The following is a 22,800-nucleotide window of genomic DNA, read 5'->3' as shown; positions in this document are numbered from 1 at the left end:
CGACCAGCTGGCCGTCATCCTGGACGGCATGGTGGAGGAGATACAGATGATGCACCGAACGGTGCGTTAGAGGCGGGAGAGCGGGTTTAACGCCTTTGTGGCTACTCAGTACAAGGTATGTTTTTTTCTGGTATTAACTAATTAGGTACATGTCAAAAGTTAGGGAGTGGTGGGATTTCGATTGGCCAGAAACGTACACATTAGATCTGAAACGAATATATTACGAAACTATCTAGTAACCAGAAACCATTAGCTTTTAGGTCAGTGGGCCGTGCGTGTCGAATGTAAACTGCATTGCTGGTAGTGATACTGCACTTTGTTGCAGGGTGGAGACAGTCAACTGGCCGTTGTGGATCTACCTCGAGTTTAGTGTAGCATTAATGATGGTTTTAAATTGAAAAATTTAACGTAAACGTAAATTTTCATAATTAGGAATTAATCTTTCGTACGAGTTGTCCCAGACAATTAGGACTGAAATTTACAGATTCGAGGTTATTAATTCAGTGGCATATTTTGACAAAAGGGCATACGAAGAGTTGATTCTTTTTTTTGGAACCAGACAAAACATTTTTCTATGTCCAATGAAACATCCAATAATATATTTAAAAACTTTCTAGTTTTATTTGTGAAATTTGTAAAAAGATATATTTTAATCAACGATAACAAACCTTGTTTAATTCTTAAAAATTAGGTATATTCGTATTATAAATAATAGGTGGCTACTAAATAAAATTCTAATAAAAAGTATCCTTTCGTGGTATTAGATCTTGAGCTTGAGCCTTTAAGCGAAGATTTTCTAAGCTTAGATTGTTGCATTTTTGAATCTGAAATATGTTAATTGGTATAACTACGTTAATAATCAGTTAATAAGTCGAATTTAAGTTCTATGTCAAGGGACATGTTTATTGAACGAACGAGAGTGAAGGCCTCCGTATCAGCTTGGGAAAAATGCTTTTCACCACACCAGCTCGGAAAGGCTTACTTTGCACTTCAAAAACTGATAGCAAAGTTGCATTTTATTCACATGTGAGGCAAAGTAATCAAATGCAAATTTTGAGTTGTTTTCTTATGTTTGCTGGTAGAATTGACTTTTAAATGATGATTTTGGATGATAAATATTTAATAACATTCATTTGGATTCGATTTGGTTTGATTTTGTTTGATATTTTACATTTAATATTTGCATCGGGTTGGAAAAATTTGTGTTTCACTCGTAGGGCAAATTTTGTTTAACCCTCGTGCTTTGAAACCAAGGCTCAAGATTCCATTTTTCGAACCAATTTTGGAATCTTTCGCTTGCTCGGGTATCAATATTAGCACGAGCGGTTAAACAACAACTTTGCTCCCTTGTAAAACAAATAACTATTCTCCTCTACATCTACAAGTCGCATTTCTCAACCGATTCTCGTGAAAATTTGTGTGAAACTCAGGATCGTGCCCAGCAGTGGGTCATGTAAAATTAAGACAATTTTTAATAGCCGGGTACACACAGAGCGAGCATACGAGCGAGGCAATTTACTCGCGCACAAAACGGCCAGTGTTGACGTGCCTCGGCCGAGGCGGCGTGCGCGAGGCACGTCTACACTAGGGCTTCCAATACCGGGATCCCGGGATCCCGAAATACCGGAATCCCGTCTGTGAAAACGCATTTTTCAATACCGGTATTTTTTAATGCAATACCGGGATCCCGGTATTGAAAAAACAAGGAAAATATGCCGATTATACCGTTTAAATTCCATTAAAATGATTAAATTCGGCTGTATCAAGAATATTACTTGCCCGTTAAAAGTATAATAAATATTAGGGGACATCTTACACAGATCAACCTAGCCCCAAACTAAGCAAAGCTTGTACTATGGGTGCTAGGCGATATACATACTTATAGAGATAAATACATACATATGTACATAGATTACAACCATGACTCAGAAACAAATATCTGTGTTATCACACAAATAAATGCTCTTACCGGGATTCGAATCCAGGACCATCGGCTTCGCAGGCAGGGTCGCTATCCACTAGGCCAGACCGGTCGTCATAATAATTAAAGAAGATCATTTAATTGAAACAAGATCGGTGCATATGCATACATAAATATTTGGTGTTTATTAATATAGTTAGTTCTTAAAATTACAGTGAAACCTGGTTAAGTGGGACCTGGATAAGTGAGAAACCTCTATAGCTGGGACTCATGGTGCGGTCCCGACACTTTAGCACTGAATTACCTCTGTTAGTGAGATAAAACGAACCTCTATAACTGGGATTAGTTGTTGTGATTTTATAGTCAGATTTACCTCTATAATTGAGACAGAGAGTGTATTTTACCTCTTTTACTGAGACTATATTTATAAGATTACATTTTCCTAATTGTTTTTTTAGAATTTTATAGGACTTGGCCTCTGTATCTGAGATAAAGTCAGTCTATGACCTCTCTAACTTGGACTTTATTGATCAATTTCCGTATTCTTACTAACTCTTAGTCTATCCACAAATTCCGCATTTGCTTAATTGTATCTAAACGACTTCAGGTTTCATTTAGTTACTTTATGTAGTTGAAACTATCGAAACGAAAGCTGAAATCTTGATAAGTAACACGAATAAACACATTTTCATTTAATAATTTTCTAAGAGGCAATGAAATCCGTATCATTTGAAATAAATCATTTGAAATAACTATCATTTGAAGATACAATCATTCAAAATAAATTATATACTGACTTAAAAAATATTTAGCGTGCTAGGTACATTTAGCCGGGTACCTATGGCCGAATAGCATAAAATACCCTTAATTTTTATTTTTACCTAGTCATAAGTTTGTAAATTTCTGTACCTATTTACGTTGCCAAATCATATACCTACTTATGATTATTTTCATTCTTTTGCTTTCATAATACTGATTTTTAGGGACAAGAATTTACCTTATTTATTTTTAAAGATAATTACAAAATACCTTATTAACCACCTCTATAACTGAAATCCTCTATTATCACCTCTATTAATGGGATCCTCTGTAAATGAGACGGAAATTTTGTTTGTACCTGGCTAACTGAGAGCCTGGGTAAGTGGAATACCTCTTTAAGTGAGACAAATCTGCTCGTCCCTTGAAGTCTCACTTAACCAGGTTTCACTGTATATCAAAGAGTGGAAAGAAATGAGCAAGGAATTGTATTATAGCAAACGAACTTTTGGTGGCAAATTTGAATATAGTCGGCTGGTTTATTAGGTTGAACTAAAAATGTGACTAGTGAAAGTGGTAAAGTCAACAAGGCGGATAAAATGATTGCCAACCTGGAGGGTGAAATTATAATAGGGAGTATTGCTGCACTGTTCTGCCGCCAGAGTGCAGCACTAATTTGTTTAGTAAACCATAGAGTAACTTTACATACTACACCTTAACCAGTTTTTTGACAAGTTTTACAATGACATTGATGCTTCAAGGCGGTTTGTTTACAGGTGGCTTACCGCGAAACGCGAAAATCGAAATTTCGTTATCTGTTTCTCTATCGATCGAATAAGCAAGAGTGATTGAGAGGTAGAAACCGAACTTTCGACTGTCGTGTTTCACGGTAAGCCATGTGATTGAGTTAGTGACGCCCTCTATGCAGCGTTTGGCGTAATATTCCCTATTATTGCAGATGGCGATTATTGTTTAATATCCTAAGCTAAGGAAGCTATATCTGGTGTTACAGTGAGCCTTTTTTTAATAAAACTCAAAAAAATTAAGCGATTCATAGTCAATACCGGGATCCCAGGATCCCGGTATTGATGAAGACAGTTTCGGTATTAATACCGGTATTGAAAGAAGTCCGGTATTTGGAAGCCCTAGTCTACACACACTGGCCGTTTTGTGCGCAAGGAAATTGCCTATGCTCGCTCTGTGTGGACCCGGCTAATTAGTATCTAATTAGGGATTGGATTAGAGTCACCTCAACAAGCAACATGGCAGCTGCCCCATGCCGTTCAGTCTTCATCGCTTTCTTCAGACTTGAGTCGAGTTCGCGTCTCGCTCGGTCCGCTGCTGCTATCAACCCCTTCACTGTTCTCTTCAGTTGGTGTACTTTTATGGAGTATGCGTGTTTCTGCTAAAAACAATCGGAATTATTGAACAGTTTTCTGAATCTAAGTACTTAAGTTAACCCTTATCAAGGTAGAGGCGATTTAGCATGTGTTCTTACTCCGCGTGTAAGACTGACATAACATTCGATTGTAATCAATACTTGCCTTTGCCCGTGACTTCATCCGCATAATAGAAGTGCTGAGGTCTACTACATGTCTACCTGATCCTAATCCTCGCTGTAAACACGATCCGGAGTTACTTCTCTGCAGCCGGGCTAGCACATGATTGGCGCGACAGTATCTCGCTTGCGAGATAGACTACCCGTCCCTTTTTAATTAATACAGAGAAAAAGACGGGTAGTCTATCTCGCGGGCGAGATACTGTCGCGCCCCTCCAGTGCTAGCGTGCGCGCCTTTCAAATGTTAAGTTCCATCTAACTTTATGATTGTCCAATGATTTATGATGGTCCCGACTTTTGTAATTTCGATAGTTCTAGGTAGAGTAGGTACGGTCAGCCAAGAAAGTGGTCTACCACTTTTCGACTCTATCATCTGATTGATAGAGTCGAAAAGTGGTAGACCACTTTCTTGGCTGACTGTACCTAACCTCCATACTTCACTTCAGTCGTTCCATCGTACGTCACCATGGCAAGCTTCCTCGGCCTCAGTAACATGTACCTATCTACTTCGCTCTAACAGCATCGTATGTGCTACTTACTTCCGTTCAGTGTTCTTAGCGTTGGCGGTCGGATTTGTAGCGCTTGTATTCTTCGCATCTGCTGAAGCTAGCGAGCTTTTATACAACAAAAGTTAAGAATGTACGTCACCATAGCAAGCTTCCTTTCCCTCAGCGACATGTATTTCTCCCCAACAGCTAAAAGCATCGTATGAGCGTCCATGAGTTGCGCATGAGTGGAGTTGGCAAGCGCCTGTAGTCGTGCTACCTCCGTATTCTTAGCATTGTCGGCCTCGCAGCAAGACGAATATTGGCAGAGCAGGGATTTGTAGCGCTTTGCTAGTTCTTCGTATCTGGTGGGAATATTATTAACAAGTCGACTTAATTGCGCATAGTATAACTAGTATAAGGTTGAAAATAGCGCTGACGTTTCATGACTGCGTGTTCTTGGCCCTGGGGAATGACTAGCTGACGTCGGGGCCCGGGAAAAAATACAGCTTAAGTTGGTACGCTATAAGTCTAGTGATAGGTTTAGTACCTACCTATAATGTCGGCTGTAGCCACACACACACACACACTCGCAGAGAGTCTCGGCACCGCTCCGATCCAATCGGAGAAGGAGATGAGACAAGGAAGAGCGAGACGAGAAAGGAGCAGCATGTCGTTCTCGGCCTGTCTCGGGGTCTCTCAACGAGTGTGTACTTACCGCCAGCTAGGGCTTGCAATTCGAATATTCGAATATGTCGAATATTCGACCTGTTTTGATATTCGAATATTCGGCCGCTCAGGTTTCGAATATTCGAATATTTTTTATTACTAGGTAAAATCTATTTTCATCCGTTATAGTTACAGTTTCTGTGTATTTTGCCGGGTATTAACAGTGAATGAGGAACCGTAGGTACCCAAATGCGAAGGAAATAATGTTTTTACTGTATTCCTCTCAATAGGCTTCGTGAATACAGTTAAACCTAACTCAATTTCAAAGGAAACGAAATCAAAAAGTATGTTTTATTACGGTGCGGCTAATGCTTTTTCTAGGTACAAGTAACTTTACGTAAGTTTTAAGATAAAGGGTCATTTTGTTTATTGAGTAAAATCGTACCTTAAGCGAATATTCGAAGTCTAAACCTTGTCCTTTATCGCAATTCACAAATTTGATCATACCAAACCTACCGAACTAGTTCTAACCATGCACCTTTAGCTAACGAATAATCCACCCCGTAGTCAGCCAACTTTTTCCCTTAAATATTCCAATACCAATTATATAACTTATTATATAACAGCCGACCATTAGGAATCAAAACTAAACTTGCCAAGACTAATAAAGTCAATAAAGATTCAAAATACAATGGAATTAAAGGCCATTTTACAGGCTTCTTAACGACAAGAAGTTAATTTAAATCAGAAAATGATTAGTGATTAGTTGATTACCTACTAAAATGTTTTCTCTCTTACATACGTGTTTGGATGGTTAAAGTTATATTAATTCACGCAACGACGCATTTATAATAAAAAGTTTTATCAAGAAATATTGAAAATGACTAATTTTTGCGTTTTAGGTACTTACTTGCTTTTATAAACGTGGGTATTTCAGAGTAGGATGATAAAATCTAGTCAATAAGTGGATTTCTGCAAAATATCATTAATTTTAGCAATATGTGGAAAAAGCTTTTGAATAAAACGATAATAAACCGATTTTTCGTTCCTTTTCTTATTTTTTTAAAATATTCGAATAATTATTCGAATATTCGAATATCTCGTCAGAAAAAGTCGAATATTCGAATACCTGAAAGTTTCGAATATTTGCAAGCCCTACGGCGCCAGCATTATAATGAAACACTACAAATTTCTGAAAAACTTATAACATATTTCTGAGATTGGTAGGTACTCTACACAATGTTACTTACTGGTAAATGGTGGACTTACTGATATTGTAGACAGACAATGCTCATGGTCGACCAAGATTCTATGGCTCCATGGTCTTGCGTTTCAGAACCTTGAATGGAAGACGTGAAAATCGTAAAACAGTAAAATTGTTATGAAAACTGTGTTGAGTTGGCAACACTACTGTACTCATTGAAAAAAAAAAAGTAAGAAGAGGTCTATTGTCTACGTTTGATTTGATAGATTGGTGGCGTCCATTTATAAGATGTTGTAATATGTGTTTGTTAACCGTGCAAAATATAATTAATTACTTAATAGAAGATTGGTATTTCAATTTAGAGAAGATCCTTAACAAAAATACTAAAACGGTGTTATAGTAGGTAGTAGACATACGACTATGGGTTCCCCCACATATGTCGACGCGGAATCGGCAAAATCCGATAGGAAAAAGCTTCGTCTGCGCAATAAGAGCCAAAAAGTCGTCGTTCGGCTCGGCTCGCATCGGCCCGATCGGCCGGCGCCTGCCGACGCATCGACGGCTTCTTAACTCTTATTGCGCGGACATAAAGCTTTTTCTTATGGGCTTTTGCCGAATGCGCGTCGATATATCCAGATAAATCGACGCGGTCTCCCCGGAACACCCTGTTTGCTTATTGGCTACAGCTAAAATGACTATCAAAACTTATAATTAAATTAGAACCTGATGATTGCCATGTCTTATGGGTTTCTTCATGTTCATGATCGCTCAACCACTCATTTATTATGTGGTTTTTGTGTTCGTGGACATGCGTGCTCCTACATCGCATCAGTTCATTCTCGCATTTCCTCGTCTCTTCCAGGCTTTCTTGTAGGTCTTTCAAGAGGTTCCGAGCATTCTTAAGGCCGTTCATGAAGTTCTTTTGGCGGAATACATCTTGCTGCAAACGTGAATAGTTAATTTTATTTAGACCAGGGGGTCTCCAAACTTTTTAAGACACAGCCAGGCATTTAGCTCTCTCGCTTCGTTGTAAGATTGGATGTGGTTAAGACCGTCTACAAGCTCTTTAATCGCTTTTAACTCTTGCGTACCTTCCTAGGTTCCTATACCTAGAAGAGTAGGTGTGTAGAGCAGGAGTGAAGCTAAAGGAGCTGGCCGCGAAGCCAACATGCGAATCGCTTACGCTCCGTAGCGATCAAAACGCAACTGTAACTTTCGCACTAATATGGAAGAGTGATTGAGAGACACAAAGTGCTTCGTTGTCGAAGCGATTTTCACCTTGGCTGGGCCGGCTGACTGTTTCTGAGCGACGTACGTAAACAAATACGAGAGGTCTTGCCCTATGCCGGGCTTCTCATCAATTAAATCCCCACATTGACCTCCTTAGGTTTGTATTTGGCTTGTAAGCTGTAGTTTGAACGCCCCTGTTCTAGACCAAGCCCTCATTAAAACTCTAAAACTTACAGGGTAGTTATTGACTGTCATGTTTTTTATGCTATCTGCAGTGATTAGATTATTCTTTATTTGATAGTCTTGCATTTTTAGAAACCAAGTATACTTTTCGTAGCAAATTCATAAGGTTATTTCATAGACCTAGGATTCGCTTGCGCTTGACAGACAGCTGAAGTGTGCGAAAGGGAAGCCATCACGTATATGAACATCCCACGAGTGCGAAAGAGTCAGACTACCAAAGACAAAACGTAACCACTTTTGAGTTTGACGACGGCCGCGGACGGCCAAGAGCTTATCACGGTAATTTTCAAATTGAAAAATATACACGGGTTAGGACGAAAAGTATTAAATAAAGTAATTCAGTGAAGATGGTGTCTTGTAGTGTGCCGGATTGCAGTGTCACAGGGCCAAATAGTCCAAGCAAATACTCATTTCAGAGGATTTATGATATTCCGAGCGAAATTTTCATAACGATATTTTGTCAAATTAACAGCGTAAAAAGTGTAAGAAGCCGGTTTATACAGTTCATTATAAGTTTTTCTTCCTTTGTGTGCTAATATTTTATCATATTAGTCTATAATTTAAAATATTTTGTGTAAAAACATAATCTGTTACTTTACGCTAGGGCTTGACAAAATGTTCACATGACAGTATCGATAACTTGTCGGTATATTAATAGCTATGTAATTATTTCTTCACAAGACATCATTAAGATATTAGCTTTTATAACCGACTTCAAATAATAACGATTGTTATACCTTTTTGAAGGTGTTCATGTATAGCGGTAAACTTAAACTTCACTTTCCAACACAGTAAGAGTTACATTAAGATAAGTCTGCAACGATTTTGATGGCAAACGCAGTGCAAGTGTTATTTATACGTCATAATGTCGTAGAATTTTAACGTTTAAAATAACACATTTGAAAAAGTAGTCGATAAAGCAATCAAACATCGACAGATTATTAATATGTTGTAACATGACATCACTATTTTTGATCCCACATAGACAATTTACGCACACACTTGCATTTCATTTTTGGTTACACTTTCGAAGATTGACAGTTGTTCTTTGTCATATAATTCTTTGGGTTATTTACAAACGTGACAAGGGCACGTGTCAAGTTGTCACGAAATGTGTCAAGTTGGTGTCAAGAGCTCTGAAGGTGGAGATTTTGGTCGAGAGCAGATACAGCAAAAAGGGCATATACCTTCTGTGCACATTGAACCAAATGTGTCGGGCAAATGCTATGGTCAAGTCATCCTAGGTCATCAGGTGAGCATTGAAGGGCCAATAAGTAGCGAGCTAGTTTTGACCAACATTGGATATCAAAGCGATGCGATGAGTATCGGATTTTTGCGCCCCATAACATTAACATCAAAGGACTTGGCACCTTCGAGCAACACCGGCTTCCGACACGTCGGCATGGCACCCATGTAAACAGTTTTCTCTCACCGCTCAGATCAGCTCTACACTTTCCGTTCCTTGTTTAAAAAGCAGAAAATATATCTACTATTTATAATATTTATATAGGTAATTTATCCAGATTTTCGTCAAATGAAAACAAAACTCAATTTAAAACAATTTATTCAACTACAACAAAAAGCATAACTTTTTATAACTAAATCAGTCTAAAAATATTCTATCTTCTGCAACTACGGTTCAAAAATATCACGTAGAAACAAAAATTCAGCTACAACCTACAGTGTGTTACCATATCGATAACTGTATCATTGGCTCAAATAATCTTTGGACAGCAATTTCTATACGAAACACAATATTACGAAAGTACTTGTATTAGGCCGAAAAACGCATAAAACTTGTCTTATAATAATGATGAAACTATTTACTAAACCAAACACAACAGGGTAATTTTCAATCTTTGCTCGACTTAACTTCGTTATTTTGTAGGTACATTTATGTTACCCCAGTAATGGACACATTTAATTCAAGCCAAAGAGTTACTTATTATTGAAATTAGCATGGCCAATAGTAGGACATTTACCTTGTAGTTGACGAAGTTAAGACGTTATTTTCTTTAGATCTACAGAAAGTAAAGTAACGGTTAAGTTTTCCAAAATTTGCTCATAGTTTTTAATGTCACATTCCAAGTTTTTCATTCAGGGCAGGGTTTTTCAATAAGACAAGTTTACTGCGAGGAAAGGAATAGGTACAAGAATGTTAAAAATTGTTACCGTCATATATACGTCGTGTATACATATGTATACTTACATAGTATGAATTTTCTATAATGTTTTATACACCTAAGACCCTAATCTGATAAACAAAAGCCGTTGTTTATTTTGTGCGAGCGGTCAGCTCCTGTGTATAGCGCGTGCCAAAGTAACAATGTCGTTTAAAAAGCGGCTGTATCGTGGTAGTATTAAGGTTCTTGTCTTAGGCGTCAAAATCATTTGAGAAAATTCTTACTATACATATGTAGCTACAGAATATTAACATATTTGAGTAAAGTATATAAATAAATGTCATACATTTCAACAGCTGCAACTTGAATCATAAATAACCGCATACAGTACAGTCAGCATGTAAGTATGTCAGTATGTAAGGGGGTCAGGTATCTCTCCATACAATTAATGAATAGAATAACCCACACTTCAGTCATCTCATCTAACTAGAATTTGATATCTTCATATTACATTATGGCACTTTATCTATTGATCATTAATAGTCAGCGATGTCTTTCAAACTGTATCCTTGCCGTATTTAGGAGCGTCGGCGTCTAGTCAACTCTATGACTGCTGCTCGACGCTACGTTGGCGCAACTGCGCAGCGACGCCATTTTCCATAGCGCTGACTAGACACCGATGCTCAAGACGCTAGTGGCTTTTAGCTGCACGTAGATTAAACCTCTCGCGTCGAATGATGGTCCCTATGACAATTCCGTCCCTCTCTCTCTCTCTCTTTCTCTCTCTATTTCAATCTCTTTTGGTTGGGCTTAGTTAAAAAAAATATTGTATATTTTTTACTGACTATTTATTACTTAAATGTAACATTTCTAAATTAATTAATGTGCTAAACTTCCATAAAATGTCTACATACATTTTACGTGTTAGTTACTCCATATAAAATTGAACTGTTTAGGGACCATCATACGACGCGAGAGGTAATGGACAGTTAATGCTCTCCACATTTGGGCCTCGATTTTAAGATAATCAACATTGTATCAGAGCTATAACCGCGAAAATCGAAGTTCGCAAATTGCGGGCATTTTTCTGTCAGTCTTATTACGCCTTCATTAGAGTAAAAGAGAAAAATCCCCGCAATTTGTGAATTTCGGTTTTTGCGGTAGCCCCTCTGGATCTTTTATAGTATTTATTTTTTTATGTCTGTCGTAGTGGTAATACTACATTTTTTATTGGTTTACTTAGATACAAAGCATACATTTCTTTCTGAAAATTCCATAACCCAATAATAACACTACAGAATATGATTCGCATATTTACATTTTTGTACATATAATTTATAAAACATGATTCAGATTTATTTACAAATGAGGATGATTGCGAGCCGCCTAGAGTGGACCAAGATAAGTCTGCAACGATTTTGATAGCACACGCAGTGCAAGTGTTATTAAATAACACTAGCTATATAAATTTTATACGTCAAAATTTCATAGAAGTTTGACGTTTAAAATAACACTTGTACTACGTGTGCTGTCAAAATCGTTGCAGTATTGTCTTGGTCTAACTCTAGCATATTTAACAAGTATTCACATTCGATTGTCATAACCAATAGGATATAAAATATATAAACAATAAAAATTATTTAAGGCCTGCCTGTGTTAACAATATATGTAGGTATTGTAAAATAGTATCAATTAACCATTAAGCAGAACATAGTCTACTTGAATATATGTGACGTCCCACGGGTAAAGGTAGGTACCTTATGGCGGTTGGCGTTTACGCTATTATTAACGTTGATCCAATATTATTGCGGCGCTATGCGACGTAAGCGCCAGCCGCCATAAGGTACCTTTTTCCGTGGAACGTCACATATAAAACCAAAAGCATTCATAACCTCCTTATCACAATGACATAAGGTGCAAAATGTAAACATAATACAGGGTGGCCAGCGGCAGATTTTCGATTTCAAATTCATATAATTTTCGAACGCGAAGTGCGAGGGAGAAATCCAAAATATGAAATCTGCATGTATCTTCTTTTCATAGAAAATAGTTTTGATTAAGAATGTTAAGATGTTTGTTTGAAATAATATTTAGAAAACGGAAATCTGTGTCTGGACAACCTGTATCTTTGATGCCAGCCGTGCAAATCAAAACGATCAGATCACATATTTTAAATACATATAGGTATACAAATCACATTAATTTCCTGTTCTCATAAGAAACAACAAACAAGTACTATAGGATTAACTCATTGGCTTAGGAATCATGCAAAACTTCAAATATAGTCAATACACATAATTTCATGTCAAAATATAACTTATAAATTTTCAAATTTGACAGGAATAAAAACACGAATAAAATATATTTTTAAAAGTTGCAAATTTTAACCTGGATAATCATTGAAAGTTAAATAAAATCTTGTAAAAAAGGCTCTGAGTGTGAATGTCTCTTGCATTACGCTATTACAGTCGCCATCAGATATATCGGAGCGGCCAAGGTGCTCAAAAATATCTGAACACGCACTCTAACGCCTTGACAATAGATGCGTGTTCAGATATTTGTGATCACTTTGGCCGCTCCGATGGCGACTGTGCAATCGATGCTCCATAAAAAGTATGTGTTCTGATCACAAAATAGCTTAGTAAAACTGTATGTTTAAGACACAGCACACATCCTAAAGCAAATAAGGCCAATACGGCTAAGTGTGGCTGCCCTACACATTGGGGCCTGTTTACACATTGATTAGTGCAGGGGTTCCCAATCTTTGTTAGTCCGCGGCCACTTGCAAGTTTAAAATTTCGGCGGCGGGACTCTAACCTAGCTAGGCTATTCGAAATAGGTAGGTAACATGGTGAGAAGGATTGCCTCACGGCGCCCCTCTCTACTGTCTACGGCGCCCCAGGGTGCCGCGGCGCAGTTTGGGAACTCCTGGATTAGTGTTTATTGGAAGTGCATATATTTGTCACTAAACGCAAGTAGCAAGCTAGCAAGAAGTAAATGTACTAACTCGCAATAAACTCTAATCACCGTGTAAACAGGCCCCAATGTGAAAGCCAGCCACAGTATAGACCTTTTGACATTCTGGAAGACATTTTTATCCATACTTAAGTATAAGAAACATAAAATAAAAATATTTCTTGCCCTGGCGCCATGTAGGTTCAAACAGCAGAGACGAGTTAACATTGTAGACTAACCTATCTAAGTTACGTAGCTCCGAAACAAAATAAATGGTGTGAATTTAGCGAGGGTTTATTCATATAGCCCAAGTTATTTGAATGACGTTGTAACTAAGGTATCTTTAGATATACACAAACATTAATTAGCGAACTTCAATAACTAAGAGTACTTTTTTAATGTACCTAATCATGATATTTAATTCAAGCAACTATTACACTATCTATGTTTTTTTATTTAACATAGATAGTGTAATGTAATAATGTTTTACAAATAAACGTTTTTTGTTCCGAAGGATCGCATCTTTGTACGGAGGTAAGCAATCTTTATTCACTAACTCATCTTTGACAACAGTAACAATATGAATTATGTTCAATCTTTGGTGTATTGTATAACAGCTAACATGATCACCATAACATGAATACTGATCTATAACAATAACTATATGTAAATTAAAATCCTTCTCATAACCATTATCTATTTTGAACAAAAATAATTTTAACGTATCTAGGAGATAATAAAGAATAGAAACATCTATATAGGAATTATAGGACATGGAGAATACATATATATATAAATAAAAATTATGCCTACTAATGACAAATCTTAACAAAAAAATCTGAAGAGTAAATAAAAAGTGGATCAACTTTTTCTTGTTGTTATTCTGTGCCGTTAGCCAGGGGACAACAGTAACAGTTTGCTTATAAAATTCCTTTTCAGTATGGAACCCTGAAAATTAAAACATCCTACGAACATGCTTAGTAGACAACTTTTGGTGAATTTAATCATAAAAACATTTGTATTAAAGTGACCCAGGATACATAACCATGACAAAGGGTGACAAGTTGACAAGAAAATATTGATCCGCTCAGAACCAAGATCAATCTATTCGATCTATTGCTGTGTGGAGGCACTTAATATATCATTATTAATAATTATGTAAGAAAATTTGTCTTTTTAAAAATATATCACTGATTATTATAATGGACACATATGCAACTTCAAGTTGATTGGCAACAGCAAAAACTCTCTAAATAACCAATTTTTACTCTACAAAACTTGTATTTGAAATTATTTTACTGTTTTTATTCGATAATGAGGAGCTATTTCGAAATTCTAAAATTATTGATCTGCGTCTATGTCACTTGAGTATTTCAAGAGCGAAAATGATGCACATTAGATTTCCTTCCAATATCGATTTTGGTACCCCCCAAAATTTGCGTATAATTAATTTGTAAGAATGAGATGTTTGTAAGTTGGATTTTGTTATTTTTAAAAACAATTTGATTAAACACTTTTCGTAAATAAACAATGTATAGGTATATGTAGTTTACTAAGTTTTGCTTTATATTTTATATTTAAATCGCCACAGAATGAGGCTAGCAGCTAAAACTGCAATTAAAACTTTGGCATAAAACATCTATTTTGGAAATAAAATATGTCTTTGTTTATTTTGCAATAGACTAGTTTCCAAATGGGTTAGAAACAGAAAAATTTCTTCATAAAGAGTATAAATGTTTTACTGAACATAAAATCGCTAATTTCCCACCCACTCTGTTTCCAAGCCTGGTTAAATCTCATGCCAATTTCAGATTCATTTAATATTATACAAATAAAATTATATTATTTTTCCATTTTTTTATTAAGTTTTAATTTGGCTAGTGAAAACTAGCCTTTTGTAAAAACAATAACAGTTTTCCAAGTCAACAAAGTCTGTCTATGGTAAGACTGACAATGACAATGTATGACCGTGCCATACTTGATGCCGAGTCTACTAAGGGACGCATTTATGCGTTAGAGGGAGCAAGTGATATTGCTAACTCATTCCAGCATGTGCCGCCAACCCACCACGCAAACTAGGCGCAATAATATGACGTCGACTTGCGGAAACCAAGCCCGCAAAAACCTATAACCTATAACCTCATTCCAACATGGATGATTAGGTGCATCTCTCAGATTGGCCTAAGTTGGCCCAATATGTGGACTCGGAATGACATTGCTTTTGGCTTGCAGACTTAGCATAGACATTAAGAACGTAATACACAATACAACAATCTTACAAAATATTGGTTCGTAAAACAATGCTAGTCGCAAACGATTTGAGCTTGTGGAAATTTTCACTTACGATAATGAAATGAGATCCACAATCAAGTATAGGTTACTAAATTTAACACTGGTATTGAATAAACAGCACACTATTGATAGAATTCCTTTTTATTCTTTATGTTACCGCTTCTTGTGAAGTCTTGGCAAACAAAAATATTGGGGAAAATACACACATAACCAAATGGCACAATTCCAATGACAACTTACGGATTTACTAATATTTGTGATGATTTAATGATACATACAATGTCATAATGATTATTCGATCTTCCTTTTGATATTTTGTGGTTAAATTTGTACTTTATTTACACTAAGACAAGCCTCAGCCATACACCAAGTTTAATGTATTTATGAAGCTACTTGTAGCAAAGTAGCACATGCTACATATCCCTATGCAGAAATATGTACATGGAGGAAGTCTATTTTAAACATGTCTATGTCACAATACATCATTCTCTTTAGATATTTCACCATAGTAGTGAAAATATATATTGAACATCTATATGTATTCACTTTAGTAGACCCAAATTATTGTTTTGGCAAACTTTAATATGATATCCAATATTTAGAACAAAAATCCTAAAAAAATATTGGGGAAAAGGAGATGCAGCATTTGTTTAGATATGGTCACAAGTTTTCATCCTAGCCAAGAAGATATGACTTCAGGCGGCTTAGCACGGTCGCGTTTTTATCCCTTGTCACCATGCCTGTCACGTTCTAACAAGTATGTAAGTGCGAAAGGGACACGCATAGTGATAGTCGATAAAAATGGAACCGTGCTGAGCCCGCAGATCTATAAATAGACTTTCTCAACATACATCAAGCACCGCATGAGCTTGTAATATTATTGTAGAAAAATTTAGTAAACTGTACATGATTGTGACTTACGCTAACATACTAAGATGTTCCATCCGCACGCAGCTCAGAGGGAGTTTGTGATGTTCTGGAACAGCCGCTTGCCCCACCACGTCTCCAGGTCGAAGGGCTTGAAGTCCTGCAGCACGGGGCTGGGGTCGTCCTGGTAGTACAGGTTGGAGGGGGGCACCGGAGATGAGCTGCCGGATGCTGAAAATGTTGATATATTTATTTAAGGTGGGTTTAATTTTTTTGAGTTACTCTATTTTAAATTTCAAGCTTATTTTAACATTAATTATAAATGGGGTTGAAGGGATAAGCTGGAAAGTTTACTAAACAAATTAAACTAAACTCTAATGACTTTCCATAAATTTGAATTAAAACATTTGGTGTTAGTAGTGACACTCTTCTTATAGTTGATACTAAATTGAAGTGCCGAACGATTTATACTGTCTTCTTTTTGCTATTATATCAATAAAAATTAATTACCAATTGAGGTTGTAGGTGTTGATGGCTCACTATCTCCATATGCTGACTGTGTCCAAGCTGAAATGGACAAGATATGTTAAAAAAAAAAGAAAATATATGAATGGAGGAGAATCTTGGTAGAATTAAATGAACTTGATTTAACAATTGTCATCAGCACACATATTTTGGGAATACGGGTGCGGGAATGATCTTGTGTATTTATTGTTAATTGTAAAATAATTACCAAACTAAGTAGCGAAATTAGATGGTGAACTGACTCAATTAGCCTATTAAAAATAGGTAGTAAGCTTCAAATGTGGTCAGAAATGTTAAAATCATTTCTGTTTTTACAGTTTGATGCATGCATGGATGGTTACAGTAGGAGGCCTAATTTCTACTATTTGAATGCTATGTGGTTCAAATTTAAGTTACAAGATTTGAATCGCATATACAAATATATGGAGTGAAGCTAAATAAAAGTGTGTAATTCATTATCATAAGAATATTAATTTCGTCCGTCTCAATGCTGAATGAATAATCCATAATTGTTATGCATGATTTCATTATCAGCATTGAGAAACTAATAAAATTGCAAAGAGGATATTAGGTAATTTCGAAATCACCATGAGCCATGAGCTTCCTTTTCAAAAATATTGCCCAAGATATTCATTTATAGTCTACTTCTATTTGTCTACCAACTTTCAATAAAACTTACTTTCACTAATAAATCTGATGAGCTCCTCGTGCTGCGGAGTTATCACGTGGTGTTGTATTCTTTGGTGTATCGTCTTTTTACCATTGGAATGAAATACTGGTTTGGGCATACTGAAATCAATGCAAACAAACATTGTGAAACAATTATAAGACCAAATCGTCTTATTAGAATGCTATAAGAGAGTTTCCCACAAGTTTTCAGTGATTATAACACAGGTTTCCTTATAAAAACGGAAATAAACACGGCGATTCCAATTAGGTTATGTAAAAACACTGATGAAATATTTGGTAACATTAAAATACACTGTCAAAAAAACACTTTCACGCACCTCATAATCTCTCCATTATCAGATTCTGAAGACTTCCTATTATTGTCTTTGCGGCTATCTAGTCTTTCCAAGTTCTGTGATAGACCTGCAAATCAAAATATTCAAAATGATATCGCCGTATGTCACGAGAATACCGCAATGCCGCAAAGGGAATACGGGGATATGGTATAGGATAATTATTACCTCTTCTTGTTTTAGCTACAATTTTGCTGGGTCCTTTTGAGACAGTATACATTTTAAAATTTTAGTTCAAGTTAAACAAAACAAAAAAAAATTGTGGTGGAAAGTCACGCACGAGTTATGAGACCCCTGAAACCTAAATGTTGCCATTTAACAAGTAACCTGAAGCTTTAGTAGTTTTTACTGATGAACTGGCAGGCAAAACTACTATACTGAAACCATAGATTTATAATATATAGAGATTCCGTCTCAGCGAGCTGTCACTGTTACCACTTTTGTTTAGTGTACGATTAACAATGTAACACCACCTTGCTGTAGCCATGTCGATAAAGTCATATCGATAAACTATTGACATTTCTTGCAATTTTAATTTTACTTCAAAGGTTTAACGATACCTAAAATGAACAAAAACGCTTTTATTCTTTATTGTGGTTATCAGATCACAATTTTATCGTCACGCCCCAGCAGGGAACCAAGGGAAAGTTCAGATATTTAATTAAAATACATAAATACCTACTAAAATATGTGTTCCGCAATAATTGAATTATTTTATTATATTCTAATATATTTATATTTATTATTCATTAGCATTTCAATTATGTTTATGTTTAACGAAGATATTGAAGCTTCAATTAATAGCTATTTCGTTCCGCTGTGTAGCGTTTATCGATATATAACATGATTAAAATCGTCTTTTCACATCCCTAAAAGAGCAAACATACACGTCTTTACGCACACATACACAGCCTGGATGCACCAAAAAAGGCAACACTTTGATTTCAAGTTCATCTTGTCAACAGTATGGTTGTCCTTTGTTGACAAATGGCATTTTTAAAAGAGCGAGGAGAGACAAGTGATACTAGTTGCTGCGCCGTCAAAGTGAACAGAAAACGTTGGGGCCTTGACTGAAACCCACCCAACTTGTCAGTAGAAAAAGGTGCGAAATTCAAATTTTCAATAGGAAGTCGGAAAAAGGCGGCAAATTTAAAAAAAATTAGGTGCGACTAGTTGATCTACCATTGAAAATAAGAAATTCGCGCCTTATTCTATTGACAAGTTGGTTGTGTTTGAAAAAAGAAAACTATGCAATGATGTTCTAATTTTGTGTAAATCAATCATATGATAAACATGTACTAAAACCTATAAATTTTGTTTTACATTTGATATCTAATTTATTTATAGCCGGTCAAACAACTTTGTCAGTAGAAAAAGGCATGAAATTCATATTTTCTATCGGACGATAACCTTATGCGCCTACATTTTTTAAATTTGCCGCATTTTCCTACTGACGGGAACGGCTTGACACTATATTTTATCCATAGAATTAGATGACAAAGAACAACTGTCAATCTTCAAAAGTGTGACCAAAAATGAAATGCAAGTGTGTGCGTAAATTGTCTATGTGAGATCAAAAATAGTGATGTCATGTTACAACATATTAATAATCTGTCGATGTTTGATTGCTTTATCGACTACTTTTTCAAATGTGTTATTTTAAACATTAAAATTCTACGACATTATGGCGTATAAATAACACTTGGACTGCGTTTGCCATCAAAATCGTTGCAGACTTATCTTAATGTAACTCTCACTGTGTTGCAAAATGAAGTTATCATAACACGCTAAACATGAACACCTTCAAAAAGTATAACAATCGTTATTATTTGAAGTCGGTTATAAAAGCTATAATCTTAATGATGTCTTGTGAAGAAATAATTACATAGCTATTAATATACCGACAAGTTATCGATACTGTCATATGAACATTTTGTCAATGCCTAGCGTAAACTAACAGTTTATGTTTTTACACAAAATATCCTAAATTATTGACTAATATGATAAAATATTAGCACGGAACGAAAGAAAAACTTATAATGAAGTGTATAAACCGGCTTCTTACACTTTTTACGCTGTTAATTTGACAAAATATCGTTATGAAAATTTCGCTCGGAATATCATAAATCCTCTGAAATTAGTAATTGCTTGGATTATTTGGCCCTGTGACACTGCAATCCGGCACACTATAAGACACCATCTTCACTGAATTACTTTATTGAATACTTTTCGTCCTAATCCGTCTATATTTTTCAATTTGAAAATTACCGTGATACGCTCTTGGCCGTCCGCGGCCGTCGTCAAACTCAAAAGTGGTTACGTTTTCTCATTGGTAGTCTGACTCTTTCGCACTCATGGGATGTTCATATACGTGATGGCTTCCCTTTCGCACACTTCAGCTGTCTGTCAAGCGCGAGCGGATGGTAGGTCTATGATTTTATCCAATTCTTTTCTAAGTATCTTGCCTGAAAATATGGACTATGGTAGAAAATATTTGTTTTAGGCTGGCAACATTATTATGTCAACTACAATCCGTTCCACGCAGGTATTGATTGCGGTCTGTCATAATAAAAACCACCTTTTATAAATATTTAACGTCTTTACAAGTGGTTTACAATACGTTAAGTAAGTGTAAATATTATTTGGGTTTTATTATATAAGTGAGATAATTTTTCAGTTTTATTTTAACTAAGCGGTGCACGAAGGAATTTTCCGTACGGAATGACATGTGCAGGCGAGATAGCATGTGTAGAGCAACGTCCCGTTCCCACCTGTCATTGCGTACTTGCGTACGGAGACCAAACATAGATGGTAGGATCCTATAGATGCGCTATACCTATACGCGTGCGTCCGTGAGGGACAAAACATACGCAATGCGACACTATGATTGGTCGAGTTTATTTGTTGCCCACCATTAACCATACTAAATTAACGGTGGGGGATAAAAAAACTGCGAGACTGTGACAAGGACAAACACTAGCTGAGGGCCCAAAGCCTCTTCTAGTAGTTTTGACCCACTCTTTCGGACCATTTTCTCTAGTCTCCTATTGCAACTGTCTTGCTCTGTGATAAGGGTCAATTTTGATTAGCAAGTGACGGTACCTATTATTCGTTTTTATGCCTGCAATAAGAATGTTACATAACGAAGTCCGCAAAAATATCTGACACGATCTTATTTGTAGAAATTGTAGAGCCATAAGAGCGTGTCACATATGTGACACGTATATTTTTGTAATTTTTGCTACCTTCGAAGAGTAACATATTATATAGCAGGTGACTGTAGACCGTGGTTTATATTTATATAAGTATACGACTTACGGAACACTTTTTTGACGTTCCTTATCGTTATTCGAATAAATAAGGAAATAAAGAATACTTTCTACTGTTTCTACCATCAATATCCTGTCACGCAATGCATACTAATCAGTCACAAATCTTTATTAATAGGTGTAGGAAGCCACTTATTTGGTATGTACTTACCAAGTATGTACTTTCAAGGTTGTTTTTGCGTTTAGTCATCGACCGAAATATGAAATAATTTATGCCTAGTTTTTGTACCTAACTTAGTTTGTACGCCAAATACAATTAGATAATTAGGTACATTAAATATTTTAAATTATGAGGTGGGTTATAACTATAAGTAGCATAATTCTTCAGAATAGATATGTGACCTAAATCTAAAAGAAACAAGCCAATTGAAACCTTATGATAGAGTCATAGGCTCATAGGGTGACTGCTATAGACTGGCCAATAACTATAGCAGTCACCCTATGATGATATCTTCTTATCTATTCCAGTTTACAACACCATCCGGTCCGGGATACTAAGGGCGGGTTGCACCAAACCACCTGCTAACGTAAGCACAGTTCGCTAAATATGGATCTCATGGTCTGAAATAAACAAATTTTATTTTATTTATTTATTTAAATTTTAACCCCTTTCTCAATGCGATCATCCACCAGATTCCACCGATTCTTGAGATTATTATGCCCTCCTACACGTGATGCCCTAAGCCAAGTGTTTCCAAACTTTTTTTGCAGTGCGACTACCTTTATTTTATGCCCTTAAATGATGACTCGCGCTAGACCGAGACTTCTATGGAAAGCACCACGTGCCGGTCAGCGTCATAGAAAATGACATGTCGGACGCCTCGGCCCGGGCCCGGCCCGGTCTAGCGTGAGTCATTCTTTAGACAATGCCACGGCCCTTAAAAACCCTTGTTTATTGCCCATACAACCATTTCCAGTCGCCGTTACGACGCGGTGTTGACACATCTTGTGTCGACACCGTCTGTTTCGGTCACAATTCCAGTCGCAGAGTCGTCGCCGTGTCGACACAGTTACCAGAAATGGGGAAGGGTCGACACATGACACAAAGTGACATAAAGTGTGGTCGCCGTGTGCACACATTGTTTCGGGTTTGCGACTACTTTATGCCAAAATCATTCGTTCATTCGTTCATTTTGTTCCTGTCAAATGGAAACTGTCAGATGGAAAAATACTTAAATAAAAATAAGTGACATTAATACGCCATCTCTAAAACGGATTACAAGACGTAATTATATATTGTTTGCATTTATATTACAATATGACTTAAATTATTATGGGGAATTAAACTGCTCGAGTGATTTGATAAACTAAGTGTAATATAATCAACGCGCCACCACATTGTTTTAGTTTAGCCGGAAATGAAATTGTTTACTTCTCAGTGCCTGTGTTCATAACTATATTATTTGAAGCATTTTTAGTACTTCGATGCGTATACTATACTTAAATAACAGAAATAACGCTTTACATACTACGAAACTTGTTAATTATGATGTATAAATATGGTTGAGAAATATTGCAGTCACAAAGTAGTTGCAATGTTTCGACTTTGTGTCGACTCTGTGTTGACACATGACACGCGCTGTCAAAAGTAATAACAAAGTTACTGGTATGTTACTGGATT

The 22,800-nt window shown here is 36.3% G+C and overlaps 2 protein-coding genes across 4 annotated transcripts; both read right to left on the bottom strand.

Annotated features, from left to right (window-relative positions):
- Positions 1–355: 355 nt before the first annotated feature.
- LOC134795591 (uncharacterized) lies at positions 356–16,471 on the bottom strand. 3 transcript variants are annotated; one of them, XM_063767486.1, is made up of 6 exons: positions 8,058–8,173; positions 7,317–7,533; positions 6,659–6,728; positions 4,884–5,085; positions 3,927–4,082; positions 356–824 (listed from the first exon to the last, which is right to left on the bottom strand). In XM_063767486.1, the coding sequence occupies exons 1-6, from the start codon at positions 8,130–8,132 to the stop codon at positions 735–737; spliced, it is 810 nt and encodes a 269-aa protein (XP_063623556.1). In that variant the 5' UTR covers positions 8,133–8,173; the 3' UTR covers positions 356–734. The 3 variants fall into 3 exon arrangements, with proteins under 3 accessions (XP_063623556.1, XP_063623558.1, XP_063623559.1); XM_063767488.1 differs by having other exon boundaries at positions 3,927–4,079; XM_063767489.1 differs by lacking the exon at positions 8,058–8,173 and adding an exon at positions 16,358–16,471 and having other exon boundaries at positions 357–824.
- On the bottom strand, positions 16,392–18,159 carry LOC134795592 (MAPK regulated corepressor interacting protein 2). Its single transcript, XM_063767490.1, has 5 exons — positions 18,019–18,159; positions 17,836–17,920; positions 17,508–17,617; positions 16,814–16,870; positions 16,392–16,534 (listed from the first exon to the last, which is right to left on the bottom strand). The coding sequence occupies exons 1-5, from the start codon at positions 18,068–18,070 to the stop codon at positions 16,392–16,394; spliced, it is 447 nt and encodes a 148-aa protein (XP_063623560.1). The 5' UTR covers positions 18,071–18,159.
- Positions 18,160–22,800: the final 4,641 nt, after the last annotated feature.

Source organism: Cydia splendana, chromosome 12, assembly GCF_910591565.1.
Source record: "Cydia splendana chromosome 12, ilCydSple1.2, whole genome shotgun sequence".
NCBI lineage: Eukaryota > Metazoa > Arthropoda > Insecta > Lepidoptera > Tortricidae > Cydia > Cydia splendana.
The sequence above is the reverse complement of the archived record's forward strand: the minus strand, read 5'-3'. Positions and strand labels throughout refer to the sequence as shown.

Excerpts from the sequence above, each read along its gene's own strand:
- LOC134795591 (XM_063767486.1), bottom strand. The coding sequence starts at position 8,132 with ATGCAAGACTATCAAATAAAGAATAATCTAATCACTGCAGATAGCATA. Across the intron at positions 5,086-6,658 it reads ATTGTCTGTCTACAATATCA|ATACGAAGAACTAGCAAAGC; the intron begins GTAAGTCCACCA and ends TATTCCCACCAG. Across the intron at positions 4,083-4,883 it reads GGGAAAGGAAGCTTGCTATG|CAGAAACACGCATACTCCAT; the intron begins GTGACGTACATT and ends GATTGTTTTTAG.
- LOC134795592 (XM_063767490.1), bottom strand. The coding sequence starts at position 18,070 with ATGTATACTGTCTCAAAAGGACCCAGCAAAATTGTAGCTAAAACAAGA. Across the intron at positions 17,618-17,835 it reads GATAATGGAGAGATTATGAG|TATGCCCAAACCAGTATTTC; the intron begins GTGCGTGAAAGT and ends CATTGATTTCAG. Across the intron at positions 16,535-16,813 it reads AACACCTACAACCTCAATTG|CATCCGGCAGCTCATCTCCG; the intron begins GTAATTAATTTT and ends CAACATTTTCAG.